Source organism: Carassius auratus, chromosome 27 (assembly GCF_003368295.1).
Source record: "Carassius auratus strain Wakin chromosome 27, ASM336829v1, whole genome shotgun sequence".
NCBI classification, from domain to species: domain Eukaryota; kingdom Metazoa; phylum Chordata; class Actinopteri; order Cypriniformes; family Cyprinidae; genus Carassius; species Carassius auratus.
In genome coordinates, this window is record NC_039269.1 from 28,060,041 (window position 1) to 28,080,816 (window position 20,776).

Here is a 20,776-nt window from a genome sequence, read left to right on the forward strand (position 1 = left end):
CGTATTGAAGGAACATTAAAATGCATATTATAATGACGTAGAGAGTAAGAGTTAAGATTAAGTTCAGTCAACCCAGGGTTTGAAACTCAAAAAAAAGTGCTAATTATAAAGATAAAATGGCTGTGTGGATTTATTTCTAGTATGGATTTGCCGCTTACTCTGAGCAAACATACTTCGTTTCATAATCTGCTTTCAAGAATACCCCCAAGGTATATCAGAATGAGACACTGAATCCTCACCCTCATTCTCCAGATTTCTTCGTTTTTCAGCCTCCTGTTCCGCCTTTCTCTGATGTTCTGTAACTTTGTGCTGGATCATGATCTTGTCTTTCTCCAGTAAAGACATGTTAGCCTCCACACTCTTCCTTAGGTTACTCTGAATCACGTCAGGGCAAGAGAACAACGAGAACCGAGAATTAGCATACTAAAAACAACCCAAGTATTAACAGATCTTTATATTAAATTATATATTAGAGCCTTTTATACAAAATACAAACCCTCTGTAATTCTTTACATTCATGCATTAGAGATTAAATCTCTTCACTCACCTCCTCGTCTAACTCTTTCATTATCTTGTCTAGCTTTGTATTGGACGTCCTGAGGGGGAAACGAATCAAAGAACAGATTTCAAAGGTCTGATTTTATTGTGAGAAAATTTTACTTTAGGTTTGGATACAGGGACAAGGAGCTTAAATGAGGAAAGGTGGATGGATATTTGAGGATGGATGGATCTACATACTGATTCGATGGTGGAATGAAGAGTTTGGTTTGAGGATGTATTTGGGACAGACTGTTGCATTGTGGCTGAGTAGGTGAGGGGTTGCTATTGGGTGTATCTATGATATATGGATGAGGTGTTTGAGTGGTCTGAACAGGGTCTTTGGTGATGGATGGGTGAGTGGATTGATGGATGGATGGTGATTGGTTTAGATCTTACTGGATGAGATGTGTGATGTTGTTTGTATGGTTGGATGGTAATGGATTTTTGAATGTGTGGGTGGGTGGATGGATGGAGTATTTGACTGGTTTTTGATGGGTGGATGGATGAGGTGTTTGGTTTAGGATGGATGGATGAGGAGTTAGTTTGGTCTGGAAAGATGGATAAGGAGTTAGTTTGGTTTGGATAGGGTGTCTATTGATGGATTGACTGATAGATGAGGTGTTTGATTGGTTTTGAAAGGATAGATCTTAAATTGGTTTCAGTAGGTTGTTTGGTGATGGACCAATAGATAGATGAAAAGTTTGATTGGTTGATGGATGGATGGATGAGGTGTTTGATTGGTTGGTGGATGGATGGAAGAGGTGTTTGATTGGTTTGGGGATGGATGGAAGAGGTGTTTGATTGGTTTGTGGATGGATGGATGAGGTGTTTGATTGGTTGGTGGATGGATGGATGAGGTGTTTGATTGGTTGGTGGATGGATGGATGAGGTGTTTGATTGGTTGGTGGATGGATGGATGAGGTGTTTGATTGGTTGGTGGATGGATGGAAGATGTGTTTGATTGGTTGGTGGATGGATGGAAGACGTGTTTGATTGGTTGGTGGATGGATGGATGAGGTGTTTGATTGGTTTGTGGATGGATGGATGAGGTGTTTGATTGGTTTGTGGATGGATGGATGAGGTGTTTGATTGGTTTGTGGATGGATGGATGAGGTATTTGATTGTTTGGTGGATGGATGGAAGACGTGTTTGATTGGTTGGTGGATGGATGGATGAGGTTTTTGATTGGTTTGTGGATGGATGGATGAGGTGTTTGATTGGTTTGTGGATGGATGGATGAGGTATTTGATTGGTTGGTGGATGGATGGATGAGGTGTTTGATTGGTTGGTGGATGGATGGATGAGGTGTTTGATTGGTTGGTGGATGGATGGATGAGGTGTTTGATTGGTTGGTGGATGGATGAATGAGGTGTTTGATTGATTTTGGATAGATAGATGAGGAGATTCATTGGTTTTGAGTAGGGTGTTTGGTGATGGACCAATGGATAGATGAGGAGTATGGTTTTGGAAGGATGGATGGATGAATGAGATGTTTAATTGGTTTTGAATGGATAGATGAGGAGATTCATTGGTTTGTGGATGGAAGGATGGATGGAAGGATTAGGTGTTTGGTTTTGGATATGGTGTTTGTTGATGGAATGACCGATAGATTAAGTGTTTGATTAGTTCTAGATGGATAGATGAGGAGTTTAATAGGATTTGAATGGACAGATTAGGTGTTTGATGGACCAATGGATAGATGAGGAATTTGGTTTTGGAAGAATAAATGGATGAATGAGAAGTTTGATTGGTTTTGGATGGATGGATGGATGAGGTGTTTGACTGGTTTGGATAGGGTGTTGGTTGAAAGGTTGATGGATGGATAAAGGGTTTGATTGGTTTGAAAAGACAGATGGATGGTTAGATAAAGTGTTTTGGTGGATGGACAAACAGACAGATAAACACCTGCACTTCTGCTCCATCTCGTCTCTCAGCTGCATCTCACTGTGAAGTTGTTCTTCTAGCTGATAAATTCTCTTCTGAAGATTCTCCAACTGAGGTATCAGAGAAACAAGATCAGTCACCCTCACAGTTTAAGAGGCAGACTCACTATTATATTGCCATGAAACTTTTAAAAGTTACATTTCTTACATGACTCTTATCTTCCTTTGTCGAGCTGCGTTTGTCACTTGTCTTTATAGCTGGCTCCCGAGGAAACCTGACAGAGAGTCAATAATTAATACATTTAACACAAACATCCGGCCTCTAAGCACTAACGGCCTGAATCTCAGTACTTACTGGTAGTAGGTAAAGCCCACGAATGGAAGCTGGTTGCCTACAAATGCTTTAGGAATGGGGAATGTCTCCTCCTCCCCTCGATCTTCCTCAATGTCATCAAAGTTGCTTGTGTCTACATCACTGCTTAACTCCGGCACCACTGGAGCAGCCGCTACATGCGACAATACAGTAGTGCATTTTAATGAGAACAAACAAACAATACTACAAGCACAAACACGTTAGCCTAATACAAGGCAGGTTTCAAAAATAACAGACAGTTTATTTCAAGATAACTGGAAATGATATTGAAGCTGGCAGATTTGAGGTTCAGAAGCTCAGCTCACTCTCTCTCATGTTCTCCCATGACCACTGGTCATTCTTGAAAAAACCATGTCGCTTGATTTCGTCGACTCCATTGCGTCCTAACCGCACCTCCCTAGTGAGAAGAGATGAGATTAGCACAATGTATTTTGAGTAAACAATCTTTTGTTCACTTCTTCCTATTCAACTGAATAGGGATGAATACATGTACTCCTGCAAACTGAGGAGCACAGGGTGAGTTTTAACTCATGAGCTCCTGAGTTTTCAGATAGATATGAAAGAGCTGATCATAATATTAATCCTAATGCATGATCTTACGCAGTTCAAAACTATTAATATTCCTTCTTAAACAGAGTTAAATGCAGAAATTAACTAAGTGAATAAATAATAAAAACAAACAACAGTTTGATGCATATTAGTCTAAGACATTTTTCATTGCAAGTCAGACAAAAGTAAGTCTGGTCACTTAGAAGAGCTCACAATAAGCCTTATTGTTGGGAAGATTTGGGGTATCATGTGAGGGTCAGACTAGACACTGGTGTTTAATACTTCAGGTATGGCATATTTTTTAAATCCCAAAAGCAGGAAGTGATGTTTGTGTCAGCTGTGTCAAGACTATAAACTATTCATTCTGCAATGTTTTTTTTCAGTGGCTGACATATTATTCTGTTGCATTTTAAAATATGTTTTGTATGCAAACCTGTCTGTGAGGAAAGCACAGATGAGGCTTTTTGCATCCTTTGAGATGTCGCTGTCATCGGGGAAGGTCAGGGCGTTCTTGTGATTCATGATCTTGCTGTAGGTGCCCACCAGAGAGTCAGCGTAGAACGGCGTGTCACCTGAGGAAACGTTCAACCACACAAAACATTACTCTTCAGAATGCCTCCTCTATTCCTAGCTCCATGATCTCACCATCTGTCGGGAAAACTCGCATTCTTAAGAACTTGTCTTTGCCTAAGCGCTCAGGTTGCATTGATCCTGAAACTCACCGACGAGCATCTCATACAGGAAGACCCCCACAGACCACCAGTCACACTCTCGGCCATAGTATCCGTCTCCTCCCTGCGACTTCAGTACCTCGGGAGAAATATAGTCTGGAGTTCCTACTGCCGTGTCACATCGTACCATGCCATCCTGAGAGAGGGAAAAACAACAGAACAGTCGAAAGAAGAACTGAAGGAAAACTAAATGTGACTGAAGGAATGCTTCAGGTTTGTTCCACATTGCGAGTCTTTTCTCACATTTAAAACTAAAAATAGTAGCTTCGTAAAATTATGGTTGAACCACTGACGTCACATGAATTATTTTCACGATCTCCTAGCTAGGTTTCTGTGCATTGATCGTGGTAATATCCTTGCTGTCTATGGTAAGTTTAGAGCGCTCAGATTTAATTAAAAATATCTTAATTTGAGTTCTGAAGATAAACGAAGGGCTTACGGGTTTGGAACGACATGAGGGTGAGCAATTGATGACAGAGTTTTCTATTATTGGGTGAACTATCCCTTTAAGAGATCTACCGTGACAATACATGTTCATTTTCTTAATTGTGATAGAAACGCATATACTTTTCAAAATAAGAGTCCCGTTGTATTTCAGATTTGTTTATAATTAAATGTCCTTTAGTAAGCATAAAGGACTTTTCCAGATTATTATTGGTATTTTGGTAACAGAATAAACCACCTCTGGCATTTAATTGAAAGTAAACCTTTGTGGCTTCTGTCTGGGCTGTCCTTGGTTATACACTTATAAAAACTTATACAGGTTTCTTGAGATCAACTGGTCATTCAGACAACCCACAGTGACTCTTATGAAGTTGTGTAGTTTTGCACACCCCTAGTACCTTGTTCATTTTCATGCAGGTCCCAAAGTCTGCCAGCTTCAAGTGGCCGGCCTTGTCTAGCAACATGTTGTCCGGCTTTACATCCCTGAGACAAAAGCGAAAACATACACATTTCAAGCAGATAGGCTCAGCAGCAGAAAGCATGAAAGGGTTGTTGGATGTATGACTGAGACCTGTGAATGAAGCCCATGGAGTGGATGCAGTCCAGTGCCAGCACAACCTCAGCAGTGTAGAAACGAGCCCACTTCTCAGGAACATCGTAGTTGCTCATCAGGTTGACCAGGTCTCCGCCTGGCATATACTCCATCACCATGTAGAGGTAGCGGTCGTCCTGGAAGGCATAAAACAGCTGGACGACAAAAAGAAAAGAATTACTTCACGGCTACATGTTTCAAGAAAACTTAACACATGATAAATGGCCACAAAAGCAATAAAACGGGTTTATATTAATGGCATATAGACATTCATACCCATTCAAGACCAATCACACAGGTTATTATTAATCATCATAATGAGATTAAAAAAAAAAAGGTTTGTCATGAGAAATTACATGTTGGCTTGAGAAAGCATGACTAGGAAGAACGAAGTGGATTTAACAGATTTAGTCATATGGTTTTAAGTTTGAAGACGTTACAAGTTTAAATAAAGTAACAGTTTTAAAAGACAGCAAAAAGGAGCTTTAAAACACATTATCAAGTATTCACTCAAAACCAAAAAAATAAAACATCTTCAGAGTCCAAAAGCATTCTCTGAAAGTTATTATCGTGTAGCTAAAACACTTCTATAACAAAAGCAAAAAATATCCCAGTATAGGTTTTTTTTTTATAAGAAATTATAGTTCAGCAGTATCACACAAGCAAGAATGCTGTTTTCCTGAATATCCCCTTATGAACGCCATCGCGAATGCAAACCTCTAAATCACTCGCACATGCGACTAAATCTTCCGTCTAAATGATGTCTAATATTAGCCGATGGCTAATAAATTCTCAGATTTTACTCGCCAGTGTGTTAGTTGGAGGCTAAGTAAGTATAAGTTTAGCACAGATATAATTTCACTCGCGAACACTCTCTGGCTGATGATCGCTTCAGAGTTTCACTCTCCGTCAGGGTATCTGTGCTTCTTCTCAGTTCATCTCAATGGATGCGCAGTGCAGCTGTATTTAATACAGTACTGACGCGCTACATTTAAACAATATTCTTTGTTGTATTTTCCTGTCAAAATAACGGAGCTCCTATGGAAGACTTCAGCTTTTAAGAACAGCCGGGTTTTCCGGTAGTGGGTGGAGCTAATGCGCAAACAGCAATCTCATTGGCTGACACTCACCTATTATCATCTCGGTTTTGATTTCAGCAAATCAGTTCAAGCGAATGCACATAACCTGATTAATATTCATGAATCCAGCAGCTCATTAATCCTTAGTGTGTTTTATTGGTCTTATTAGTAGGATTCGTATCATTATTATCTTATCAGTGTTTGTGTAGGTTTTTTCCCAATTTTTTTTTTTTACAGAAACACAGAATGACCAAAAAAGCACCACCACCAGTCCAGTTAAAATGATTAATAAGCATTCAAACATGGTTATCAAGTTTACTTCTAATTACTAAAGTTATATTCTTAAATAATACTTGATTATTATAAAGCTTGACTAACTGAAGATGTACTTTCAGAAGTTTAAAAAACAGCGCCAGTTTACAAATACATATATCAGTCTTGGGAGTAAACTAAAATATTTACTAGCCAATGGCGATTCAATTGCCAAGGTGTACGTAGAGGGTTGGAATGTCATTTTTTTTATCCAATATTTTAACAAACAAAAAGTTAAAATTTAGTAAATTACATTTTAGAAACAACAGTGTCCGTTTTTTTTTTGTTTTGCCAATAAAAATAGTTTTATGGAACTGCAGTGTTTCATTCCTAAATGAATCTTTTTTTAATGAATCTTTTGAGTCAATGATTCCATGATCCATTTATACTTCATTTCTAAATGTACGAATAGTTTAAATGAATTATTCAATGAACTACTGGTGGCTTTAGTGTCATATTTATTTATCCATGAAATGCCCAACACTAAAGACACAGGACAAAAACACACACTCAGCAAGATGTTGTTTAATTATCGTCATAAAAGAAAAAAAAATAAACCACTGAGATAAAAAAATTTTTGGTCAATATCACACACTCCTACTTTCAAGTTGTTCTGAAAACAACAAACTCGGACAGAAACATGCATCTTATTGCTAAGAGATCCATGACAAATTAAAACAAAAATCACTCAGAAATCACAAGAATAAAATTCTTAAATCACTTTAAAAAATCTAATTGTTGAATAGGATCATAGTCTGAAGCTAAAAAAAGTCTGAGCATGTGATATTCCTACCTGTACTACCCAGTTACTGTTGGCAAAGGCCATAATATCCCTCTCTTCCCAGAAGAAAGCAGAGTCCGACCTCTTGATCATCTCAAACTTGCTGAGCAGCTTCATGGCGTACACTTTCTTTGTGGCTTTGTGCCTCACCTACCAAACACAGAGAAAGAGATCATGAACAGGGCTTGGTATTTACTTTACCTTTCACTGGACAACGACATTCAAATAAAGTAAACAGTACAGAATACAACACTCTTAGAACTACTACTGTATTCACACTACGACAGGCAGAGCTTAATTTAATAGAAACTGAAAAGAAATAACGATTCCTTATAAAGAAATATAAAGTAAAGATATGTGAAAACAACATTACTTCTTGCACACTATCTGCACACTTATGGACTGAATGCCTTAATGAATGTTGTTTTGTGAATCACATGCATCTTATTGTTCTATTTGAAAAATCAATAACTATCAATTGATCTTGCACTTTTAGTTTGCTCTCCCAACAGAAATGAACAAATATCTGTCAACATAACAGATTTTGATGTTAAATAGTGGGCAAATATCAAAGCTAGAGTCATAAATCAGTGATACACAAATGATAAATAGTTTGTCAAGATTGAATAAAATGTCTTGGTAATAGCATCCCTTCTCAAGAGCGCTCTTCGTACTAAACAGTGTCACATAGTTTTAGCAATGCATTTATTTAAAAAATGCATAGGTGTAAATTTATGCATTACTAATATTACTAATTGCATGTTTATTCAATGGAATAAAATAACGACCGACTTTGAAAAAAAGAGCATAATGTTTAAAATAATGCTTATAAACCATATATAATTAAGATGTGTAAACAATTAGAAACAAAATAGCATCATCTATGCATGCACAGATTAATACAAAGGACCGAAAACAAATCACAAAGATTGCTTTTTCAGATGCAGTGGGATGGGTAAAACATGCGTTTTTAAAAGTTGAACCTACATTAATTTTACATGGATTTCTAAATATATGTCCTTGTAGAAAATGTGATAAATATGTGTTCTGTGTGAACTACATGGTTTCAGTTTTGTTGTTTTCTTTTCCCCAATTTTTTTAATGAACAACATAAAGCGCCGCTTCAACTAAATAGGTTAAAAAAAGCATTAAAATGCAATGACACCTACATCCTCATCTCATCTTGTGCACCACTGATAAGGCTGTCTGATGCACAACTAAAACTCAAATGCAACTTTTTTGCCTTCGAATGTGGATTTTTATTTTAAAATCGAAGAATTTTAGATTTTTTGTTGTTGTTGTTGACAGCCCTATTAACTAGTTGCTTATTAGCATGCACAATCTAGCATATAGGCTGTTTATTAGTACTTAAAAAGCACATATTAATGCCTTTATCTGCTTGACCATATTCTAGATCCCTTAACCCAACTCTATACCTAAACTTAACAACTACCTTACTAACTATTAAGAAGCAGCAAATTAGGAGGTTTTAATGTAAAATATGTAATTATTAGTTAGATAATAGTTTGATTTGGTCCCAGCACTAGGTGATGTGTATGTGTGTGTGTGTGTGTGTGTTTGATCTTGTTTTTGTGTCATATCAGGACACAACTCTGTATAATGGCATGGGTATGACACAGGTATTACAAGAAGTGGGTGACTTATGAGGACGTAACCCATGTCCCCATTTTTCAAAACGCTTATAAATCATACAGAATGAGCTTTTTTTGAGAAAGTAAAAATGCACAAAGTTTCCTGTGAGGGTTAGTGTTAGGATAAAAACCATTACGCCTATGGGATGAACACACTTTTCACAAAAACAAACGTGTGTGTGTGTGTATGTATAATATATATATATATATATATATATGGAACAAATGGAAGTAACAGCAGCATAAATGACAACAATACTCCATACACTTACCAGCTGTACTTCTCCAAATGCCCCTCGTCCTATGACCTTTACCACTTCATAGTCGTCTGCTTTCATACGAAGCTTCCGGATTTTGCTGATTGTGTCCTTATCTAGAAACAAACAAACAAACAAAAAAAACATATGCACAATATCACCCTTAGTGTGCTTGGTTTAATAAGATTCACTTTATGAGAGAGACTCAATCCTGTAACTACATGCAGTTGTCAACAGACTGTGTGAACCTAGTCTTAGACTCCCTCGCTGACAGAGACACCCGGTTAGATGAAGGTGTGCACCACTGAGGGAACGGATGACATTCAGCCAGATTTGGTCTTCGCTGATCAAGAGAGATTCGTTTCTTACTTGAACGAGTAAGAAAAGGGGGGGCTCCAGATTCAACAGATTTACAAATACAACAGAGAAACAATATGATCTGGATCACATTCATCGGGTAAAGAGAAGCCAGCAATTGAACAGAGTCTCAGTTATGAAGAAATCCCACAGTATTCACACAAACATTAGAGAAGGATTTATGGTTATTTGCTATGCTGGACAGTTTGCAAAACATTTCGGGGAAAGAAAACAGTTGTATTTCAGGACATGAAGGACTAGACTGGTGCCAAGTTGCAAATCAGTCATATCTGGATATTCTTTAGCATTTTACTGTTAAATAACTTGCTATTTAAGTATTTGATCGGATGAACAGTAATTTTACATAAACACAAAGACACTGATCCTCAGGTTATTTTTCTAATGATTAATTTTGGCAATAATGCATCAAACAGGTCAACTGCACGCTTGCACGTGTGTGTAGCTGTGTGTGTGAGACTAAATGCATTTGCAAAATGAACGTAAACCGTTGGTTATGGCTTGTAAACAGAGGGGAGAAAACATGTCAAAAAAGATCAATGCATGTGAATCAAGCTTTGACCTGCTCCTGTCTAGGAAAGAAAATATTGCTTGCTTCTGTTTCTGGAAAACTTTCAGATGCATAAAACTATTTTAGATACTGAAAATATTATGTTTATTGCTTGAGAATGTTCTTTAATAAATAAAAGTACTTAAAAAAAATATATTTTTCCATAACATTTTTAAAATTAAATCAAATTGGTGGGTTTCCTAAATTAATGGATACAGACGTTTTGATGCACTGATTTACAAAAATCAAACGTAACTCTAGGATTATTTATTTGCTTTCTGTTTTAATGGCCTCACACTTGCAAACTGCAAATTAAGGAGGAAAACATCCAATTGCATGCTGTTTAAGAAATATATTGACATAAAATGATATGCCTCCATTGAGAGAATATAACGTGAGTCTCCACCATGCAGTGCCACTTTTGTTAAGTGAATACAAAACAGTGTCTGGCTGAAAGTACTGACCCAAAACCAATCCCCATTCACAGCAAAGCAGATTGAAACTCTTTAGACTCGCGCCAGACACAATACTTACATCTATTTAAGAAGTTATCGATGCTTTTGTTTTTCCTCAGGGCTGGAAAATCAAGGTCATAAACCAGAGCATCCAGACTGTCCTGGAAATAAGAAAAAACAAAACACAAATGTTACTTCAATGAAGTCTGAATTTTATATCTTCTGACCAGTACTTGTGCTACACGTCATAATTTTTACATACTAGGAAACAAATATTCTTGCACGATCAATTTGACTATGCCAGTATCAACTTTTCATGTTGCAATGAATTGCTAATGCTTTTATCACGGTACACCGAATTATAACGATATTAAAATTTAGTTGAATAATACAGAATAACAGGTTAATAACTTGTTTCTTATAACCAAAATAACCGAATATTTAAATACTATAAAGCAATACACTCAAAAAACAAATCTACTAAGGTAAACGTTTTGTGCAAAATAATTATAAATCACTTTACAATAAGATCTCATTAGTTAATGCATTAACATGCACAATGAGCAATGGCTACATCTAGAAAAAAGTAATCTGCACAATCATACATTGACCGATTGTTCAAAAACAACAGGTGCGGTATAATTTTAAGTTGTGCTGAAATGCTGTATATTATTATTTTTCACAGTCATTAATGCTCCATACCCCATACTGTCAATCGCCAATGCACATGTATTAAAAAGAAAGAACTGAAATGTAAACGTGAACAGAAAGCCACCAGTTAGACAGAGTAGGAGAAGCAAACTGACTTCTCTTTCCTGGTTTATCATTGTTTTAACAATGCACAAGCCCACAATGAGTGGCACTGACTTTGTAAGATTGTAAGTGAACCTGAAGGAATATGTTAAAACAATAAAAAGTCATGTAGCCTGAATTGAGGCTGAAGGTCTGAGCACACGCCACACTTGATTTAAGAGATCCTGGATTACAGTAGATTAAGATAAAGCCTGTTGATGTCACTTATGCCACAAATAACCTGCTTCCATCGGTCTGCAGTTTCTTAACTGGGAACAGTTGATGGGCATTTATATACACATTAGTCAAAAGTCTTTTTATTGTTTTATTGCCTTTTTTGTGGACGGAAAGTGGCAGCGCAACACGGGAACACGTCTAACATGTTCGCTCATCTCTGTGACAACCATTCAGTCCAATTCAGAGAGACGGAGGTAAGTTTATTACACTGTCTCATTTCTGTGTTGAATACCGCATAAAAACTATTATTTGAATGACAAGATGCCACAGTTACACAGACTATTTTCATTTGCATGTAATGCAAGCTTGCTTGTTTTTACTATAGTTTAAGAGTAAGCTAGAGCTCCACTAGGCTAGCTATGCTAAATGCTAAATCTAAAAGTAAACGGAGTAATTAAAAATGACGTTGTTCCAGAAAAATGATTTGGTAACACTTTAGTATAGGGTCCAGTTCACACTAATAACTAGTTGCTTATTAGCATGTCTATTATTAACATATTGGCTGTTTATTAATGCTTATAAAGTACATATAATGCATGACATCCATAATCCTACCCAATACCCTAAACTTAACAATGCCTTATAAACTATTAATAAGCAGCAGATAAGGGGTTAATTAAGGCAAAAGTCATAGTTATTGGTTAGTTAATAGTGAGAATTGGACCCTAAAATAAAGTGTGACCAATTATTTTAATTATACGTTGATGGAATGCATTTAAGTCGTACACTGTCACAAAGTGCGAGTCATCTTGCCTTTTATAAATAGTTTAAGCTAGCTATAATAGTTAACACTGGCTTGGCTTGTTATTCAGACAATAATAATAATATTAATATGAATTTTAGTACTAGTGTTGTACAGACAAGTTAATATGCATCATGAACGCCTATTTAAATGTCAAGACATGTCAAAATGTCAGTGTTATAAAGTAATGTTTTTCCTGTTTTTCTCTATTTACAGAGTAGCCATGCATCTATCAGTGCTGGTTCATCTTCAGCTGAAGCCATTGTTCAGTCAAAGAGGCGTTCCAGCGTCAGGCTTCATCTCACCGGGCCACAGAAATCAATCATGCCATAGCATATTATATTGCCAAGACATGACACCAATTCACACTGTAGCAAAACCAGGATTTCAGAAGGAATACCCAGAAGACACCAGGAATCGGTTGAAGATGTTTACTGTAGACACTTTATAGTTCTTTTAACGTATTTAAAAGCAGTTTACAAAAGCTGTTCTTTTGCAGTTTGCACTTTATTATGTTTGATATAATTGCTCACTTTGTGCATCATTACTGGGTGTTGTTTTCTTTATTCTTATTTGTATTTTAATGTTTGAGGTACTCTTTGTTATTTAAAATAATTAAAGTTGTTATTAAAAGGACAACACTGAAGTTGATTTATATTTTCAACCTTTATTTCTCATATAATTGTATACTGTGACAAAACCTTAATCAAGTAATCACAGCATGGAAATCTGATACCGTCACATGCCTACTGTGAAATATTACAATTTAAAGTAACTTTTGTATTTAAATGTATTTTAGAATGCAACATTTCTGTGATGTAAAGCTGAAATATTCTGAAAACTCTTTTTTCAAGATTTTTTAATTTTAATAAACTTTACAGAACTTTATTTGCCAAACCACATGTAACTGTGTCTACTCAGACAAGTTTTATAAATTGCAAAAGAACCTCCTAACCCAACTTTTATTAATTTAGTTTCTCAGATTGTAGGGTTCAATGTAGGGCTTTTCAAATTGCAAGAAGAATAATTTCAGATTTGCTGGGCTTATCTGTGGGGCTAAGCAATTTGACCAACATGTTGTGATTATATACAAATATGGCTATTAAAATAATAACAATATTAAATTATGATTATTAAAAAAAATCTAAAAATATATATAAAATACAGAAATGTATACTATTATAATAATATTTGTGTTTTATATTACATTATCTTTTTTTTTTTTTATAAAAACATAAAGGCACAAATAAACCTTAAAATTTTCTGTTCTGACAGAAAACCACAGGTATCTCTTAAAGGGATAGTTCATCCAAAAAGAAAATTCTGCCGTCATTTACTCACCCTCAAGTTGTTTTAAACCCGTAAGACTTAATATCTCTTGTTGAACACAAAAGGAGATATTTTGAAGCATGCTGGGAGCCATTGACGTCCAAAGTATTTTTTCCCCACACAATTTAAGTCAATAAGGTTACCAACATTCTTCAAAATATCATCTTTTGTGTTCACCAGCTGGAAGTCAGTCATACATGCAGTATTTGGAACAGCTTGATGGTGAGTAAATGACAGAATTTTCAGTTTTGGGTAAACTATCCCTTTAAAGCTTCGCTTCTGTTGATAAGTCAAAGCATATAGTATTGGATAGAGTTTGTGCGGAGCAGCATTTACTGTGGACCGATCTGCAAACACCTCCCACAGTGTCACGCTTCACTCTGAAACACACAGCGCAAGTATTTCTTTAACTAAATTCCAGCCTTTGTGATTGGATAAATCACACTAAGCCATACCGTGATTTAGTTTTATTTCAGTTAATCTTACGAGCCGTACAGCAATGTCTTGTTTTTGCATTCTAAGCTATAGATTCTGTGTTGTTGTTCCTCGCCGTAGCAGCGGTCATTAAAACGGTCGCACGAACAATTCAGTGGTTCATTCAATTGTAGATAAAAACAGGATATGCAGATGCACTTTTTTCAAGCAGAAATGCATCACGTGATTTCGCAACATCTACGCAATGAGACGCGCAAAGTGCAATGGATTTACCATTTGATGTTTGCTAAAGGTTACTTATCGTAATAATATTTTTATTTTTAAATTCACACAACAACAAGTAAATATTTTGAGTCTTGAAAATATAATTGTTCAAATCGATCATTTTCCCAACTTTCCAAACCCAGTGCGAACTCTGAGATAATATCAAACCTCCCCATTCAGTAATGTATGTTTGCATAACATCCTGCCACAGAGAATTCTGGACGGCCACAGTCACATTCCACAGCAGGACTGTACACGTCAGAGAGCTATTTTAAGAATGTAGCTGAACAAGCTCCCAACAAAGTGGAGGAAAAAACAGCTAAGACCAGTCAGAAAGTGAACAGGGCTTTATTTCTAATTAAGACCATTTGAAAGCGATTGAGACTTTACGTAAAGTCTGAAAAAAAAAGGAACAGAAAACAGTAGGTCTTTAAAGAGCACATCAGAGGAAAAGTTTCTAAAAACTGTCTAAAATCCATGTCCAAACGTCTCTAGAAACCTCAGCAATTACAGATTTGACTAGTGTTGTCAAAATTACCCAAACACTGAAACTGTAATACAACTCACTCAATTCTTCACCCAATTGAAAGTGGCTGTTGTCAAAGCATCCCATGTGTACGTGTAATCAAGTTTACCTAATCTTGAAAAGTGCTGATTACAGCATCATATTTATTTATATTTACTCCCATCGCATCCGTTGCTTGCAATACAGCACTCAGCACATGAAGGCAACGGCCACTCAGAGGAGTTTAAATGAGTCAGTGAGCAGAAGAAATCTGCTCAAAATGCTTTTGTTCAGCATGAGCTCACTGATTGAGTTACCCTTCCATGCATCCAGCTTTAAAACCAATAAAATGTAGACAATGTGAATAAGGGATTCATTATTTGTAGAGTAAGCTGCATTGATTATAACAGGAGTTTTAGAAAAAAAAACATATTGCTTAAAGGGATAGTGCACCCAAAAATGACAGTTCTGTAATTATTTACTCACTTAAGTACAGTCTTATTTTTTTGCAGAACACAAGATAAAATATTTAGAAGAATGTTGGTAACCAATTATTTCCGGTTCCCATTGACTTCCATTGTATGCACAAAAAAAAAATACACTGGAGGTTAATGGGGTTTGGTTACCAAGAAAATAAGAGAAAAACGTTTTGGAATGACATGAAAGAGAGCTAATAGAATTTTTCATTTCTGGATGGACTTCTCCTTAAAATGCCATCCTTCCACTACCAAAAAAAATAAAAATAAATAGATAAAATTAACATTGTTGTTTCAGCAAACAGCAACAGAAGCATAATAGATCTAAATCTAAAATGGACAATTCTTATTTAATTTCTCATTTAATTTTGCAGTAGTATGGAAGTATTTATCTGTGCACTTTAGGTTTCTGTGATTTTGGATGTTTCTGTGTGTGATGTAATCTCTGAATGTGCAAGTGACCTTCTTATGTGTGTGAATTAATTCAGATTTGTGATTAAACTGACTACTAGTGCATTCAAGAGTTTCCCTTTCAATGCTCACATTTCAGCTAAATTGGAATCAAGCATTAAAGGACGGTACAAAAAAGTAAAACGAAAATAATATAAAGTACAGCAGTTAAGCTTGATCTCCATACAAATGTTAATTACTTGAATGTGTTAAACTGTTAAACTTAAAAACCTTGGTAACACTTTAGAATAAGGTTCCATTAGTTAATGTTAGTTAATGTATTAATTAACATGAACAAACAATGAATAATACATTTATTACTGTATTTATTCATCTTCTTTAATGTTAGTTAATGAAAATACAGTTATTCATTGTTAGTTCATGGTAATTCACAGTGCATTAACTAATGTTAACAAGCACAACTTTTGATTTAAATAATGCATTAGTAAATGTTGAAATTAACATGAACTAAGACTTATAAATGCTGTAGAAAGATTGTTCTTGCTTAGTTCATGTTAACGAAAGTAGTTAACTAACATTAACTAATGGAACCTTATTCTAAAGTGTTACCAAAACCTTTATGGAAGCCAATGTTGCAATTAAATGAAAGCTACCCATCTGTACGGCCAATGTTTATTTAACCTATACCTATTGGTTTATGTTGCAAAAATGCACTTTATTCACACACAGTTTAATGACACAGAGAGAGACCTGCCAAGATTGTGCAACTTGTTCAAATTGCTCTATTAAAATTAACTAACAATGCAATAGAAATCTTCAACATTTTTCTCTCAACCCAATTGCATTATTTTCAATTGAGAGGAATTGGTAAAAACTGATTTTGTACAAACTAATAATTTAATGTTGGGATTACATGAATGGCTTTTGTAGACATCCAGTCCAACAGGCCATTGGATCTGTATAATTCCTTATTAAAGTTTTTAAAGTATTGTTTATATTGTGCTGCTGTAGCATTTATTTAAGTTTCTGGCACAAGCTCTGGAAGTCTGTAGCGCCCCCTTGAACAACACCTGAATGCATAGATTACATATTTCATGCATACTTGCATTCATTCAGTTCTCACTTGCATACTTGCACTTCACACATTTATTGAACTGAACCAAAAAAAAAAAAAAAGGTTCAGTCAGGGGCTACAGTGCTCCTAGTAAAAAGAGTTAGTCTGGAGCTCTGCAATGCTTTTGTGATCCCTGAGGAGAGTTTTCAGGAAGGTCTTTTTTACATGCTAATCACTCCTAATTTACTTGTATACTTATGCACATTTCTTGAATAAGGTCCAGTCCTTTTAGAGCAGAATTAGAATTTCTCTCATATTTCATAAAGTTTGCGTCACTAACTGTAAAATATGGATTGTATGAAGCGCCACATAGATAAAGGTAACCCAATTTGCATGTATATGTAGTAAACCCCAAAAACTCAGTTCCCATTGAGCCAAACACATTTTCACATCACAGTCAACAGGAAGTCACACATTTTAGATTTTGTACATGTGTATGTGGTGAGCTTCCTAGGGAGGAGTATTTTAAAAAAAAAACTGCTCCTCTAAGACACCAAACTTGGTGAACGTGATGCCAAAACACTGAAGGCACCAAAATGTCAGTGATTTATCACTTTTTATTCATCTATTTCTTTGGTTGGAAAATAATGCATTTTAGCTTAGAAAACAAAGACGTTACTATTGTGTATGTGTGTTGGAAACATTATTTTTCTAAACTCCTGGGTTATCATTGATATTAATTAGATCAATAAGCTTGCGTTTAATTAGATTTGGTGATTGTGTGTTATGTGGGCGATACTTTATCTGAGAACCACTGTTCTAGATTACTCTTGAAGGATAAAAGTATTAAAAATATTTTTCAGATATTTATATTTTCAGACATGATCCAATGCTTTTGATGCTCCTCGTCTGTAATTCCTTTGGACAGAAGCAACTGCTAAATGACTGAATATAAACGCATCCTTAAATCGGATCAAAGCCCATTTAAATACATCCTTAAACTCTTTCCACCTTCTTTTACATACATTTTTTAAATAAAAGTCAGAAAGTTATAAAAGCCATAAAGTCGAGATATGTTTTTTCAAAGTTGAACTTGCATTAATTTTACATGGCTTTCTTAACATTCTCTTGTGCGAGACGCGAGTGCAATGGTGATAGAAGTCCCTCTAGAAAATGCATTATGCGTTCTGTGAACGGCTTGGTTTCAGTTTTGATGTAAACAAGACCTTCTCCACATTAATGTTCTCTTTTCCCACAATGTCTGTAATTAACAACGTAGCAGCACCACATCTAGTGGGTTTAACTGGATAGGCTAAAAAAAGCATTCAAATGCAAAGACACTTACATCGTCATCGCATCTCGTGTGCCACTGATACGGCTGTCTGATGCACACCTAAAATTCAAATGCAGCATTTTTGCATTCAAATGTGCTTTTTATTTTAAATTCGACGAATATTAGAAATTATACTTTTATTTTGACAGCCCTATATGCACACATTATTATTTTATCTGAAAACCACTAATGATTTGAAATGAATGAAACTGAAATGAAACGAACTGGATCAGAAGCCACTGCGGTGTCCTCCTCCTCCACTCCACAGCTCACCACGTCCTTCCTCAGAGAACAGAGAACTAATCGGTGCTAAAACAAGGGCTTTCATGGCCTTTAAGGCGGAAGATGTGCCAAACACTGTTGTGATGGTGTGCCAGAAGAGATCCTGCATGTCCAAGCAGATGAGGAACACGGGGACACCGAAGGAAGGAACCGAGACCAGTTATTAACGGATAAAGCCCTGCCACCCACCAACAACACTGTTACAGTAATGCATAGCAGCAAAAACTCTGACATGGTTAGGGATGGCCGATTTTCTTGAGATTTTCATTTTGCCACCATTTATATATATTTTTTTTTGTTATTTCTGAACATACAGAATATGTTTAAGACCAGTTTGTACAATATGTGCTTTCATATTTCATGCATCTTCTCTCCAAAGATATTTAACAAGTGAATTTGTTTTATATTTACAGTGCAGCATTCACTCTGGATGCCAAACAGAATGGAGCCACCATTCACAAGACAATGTAAAAGCCTAGTCTGAAAGTGGATGATAAAAGATTTTGAAACAATCTTTTCATAAGAATAGAAAGAAACTATTTCGCTTCACCTACCTGCCATAAAAATCACGTCTAAACTGCTTCAACGGTCTGAATGCAGGGCATGGATTAGCTGTGCTTCGATGCACACGTGCTGGTGACAGCATCACAGCGGAGACCGTTTCTCCTCATGCATTCTTATGCAATCCTTGTACTCATTCAGCGGCATCGTCCGATGAAGTTCAAGTCAAATACTCAAGAAGAGAAGGACAGAGGACACTTGAAAGTACCCGGATGTGTTTTGGATGCATCGAATACAGACTTGATAGCACCTTAAGAGTTCATTCTCTCACGGTAGTCTGGCAAGACCGGTCTCCACAAGAATCCAAGACTGTTCTTTGCTTTCTTGGAATTAAGAAACTGCCTTACCCCCCTCTCAAGCACCTACAAGAACCAACAAAACCTCAGCAGGGAGTTTCTATAGTAATTACGTGACATAAAGCATGAGAAAGCCCGGAAGTCTTTACTCTGTTAACACAACCTCAGGGCGAGGAAACAAATCTGCTAGTGAGAGATGCAAAGGAAGTGCCACGCTTTGTCATTTCGATTTCAATATACAAACTGTTTTAGATTAATATTACAACCTGATTACCAACCGGTTCTATACAAAAGTGTTTATAAGAATCATTATAACAGAATGACACCACCATGTAAGGCTTGAACAGAGTTTTCCAGAAGTGACACATGGGACAACTAAACCACTAATGCAGATCTGGTGTGTGGTGAAGGCCTGGTCTAAGCAGTACTTGTTGAGCATCTAGTCGTCCACTTTTCTGAAACAGGAGCTGGTTGCATAAAGATAGCCATTATGTTATGACTGTGTCTTAAAGTCATCTTTTATTAATCCTCAAGCTTTCCCAAAAATGTGGGAGTTTTTTTTTCTTCTGTAGAGTACAAAAGAAGATATTTTGAAAAATGTTGGTAACAAAGAGTTGACGGCAGCTATTGAATTGTTCTCCATGGAAGTCAATTTGATTTCCAACATTCTTAAAAAAAAAAACATTGTATGTTCAACAGCAGAACAACCCTTCAATTTCCCTGAAACCTTTTACACATTCAAAATATTGCGTGCACAAAAATGCAAAATATATTAATTAAATCTGATAATAGATAAGAATGCTTATATTAACTGGTTAACCAACAGCAAGAATTTAAATGATTTCAGTTAAATATAGTAAGCAATTTGAATGTTTGCTGCAAATGTAAAAAAAAAAAAAAAAACTACATGTATAAAACTAAAATAAATTGGTGTTTTTGAGTTGCATAGAAGTCGCATTTTATTATTACATTCAGAACAGGGATGTTCATTTCAATTATTTTTCCTAAACGACAACCTACGCTCGTTAACAGATTATTAAGCGTTAAACGACAAGAGAATTTTTTATTAGAATTGAATTAAATTAGAAAGGATCAGTGTCTGTGACCTGTTAAAAATACTAAAATTTGTTTCCCGGGATTCATTTTACAATGCACCAAAAAAAGCATTCAGATCCACATCATGCACCTGCAGCGTTTCTGCGAGTAGAGAAAAACGTAATAAAGCTAGGCTATGTATAGCAAATAAATAGGCATATACGAGAAATTAAGGATGTCCAGATCCAATCACGGGATCGTAAATCTGGCCCGATCACGTGGTTTCAGACTTGATCGGAATCGGACGTTACCTCCCGATAAAAGTTAAAAACACTCCTGCAGTGTGCGTTTCATTCATACTCGACACCAGAGGGCGCTCTCGCGCAGAAAGTCATATCAGGAAATTCCTAATATGGACAAAAGCATCCAGCTATCGCTGTATGAAAGCAGT

At 36.0% G+C, this 20,776-nt stretch overlaps 1 protein-coding gene across 2 annotated transcripts in view; it reads right to left on the reverse strand.

The window, feature by feature from the left end:
- LOC113046112 (rho-associated protein kinase 1-like) overlaps nt 1-20,776 on the reverse strand; it is a 48,900-nt gene that overhangs the window by 17,632 nt on the left and 10,492 nt on the right. For both annotated transcript variants that reach the window (XM_026206992.1, XM_026206990.1), the window contains exons 2-14: nt 10,653-10,734; nt 9,209-9,309; nt 7,297-7,434; nt 5,092-5,267; nt 4,919-5,003; nt 4,068-4,212; nt 3,779-3,917; nt 3,102-3,193; nt 2,779-2,929; nt 2,632-2,698; nt 2,446-2,534; nt 548-596; nt 240-375 (exon numbers count right to left, since the gene is read on the reverse strand). In XM_026206992.1, the coding sequence (XP_026062777.1) occupies nt 240-375; nt 548-596; nt 2,446-2,534; nt 2,632-2,698; nt 2,779-2,929; nt 3,102-3,193; nt 3,779-3,917; nt 4,068-4,212; nt 4,919-5,003; nt 5,092-5,267; nt 7,297-7,434; nt 9,209-9,309; nt 10,653-10,734 (1,450 nt within the window). The remainder of the gene's footprint in view (nt 1-239; nt 376-547; nt 597-2,445; nt 2,535-2,631; nt 2,699-2,778; nt 2,930-3,101; nt 3,194-3,778; nt 3,918-4,067; nt 4,213-4,918; nt 5,004-5,091; nt 5,268-7,296; nt 7,435-9,208; nt 9,310-10,652; nt 10,735-20,776) is intronic.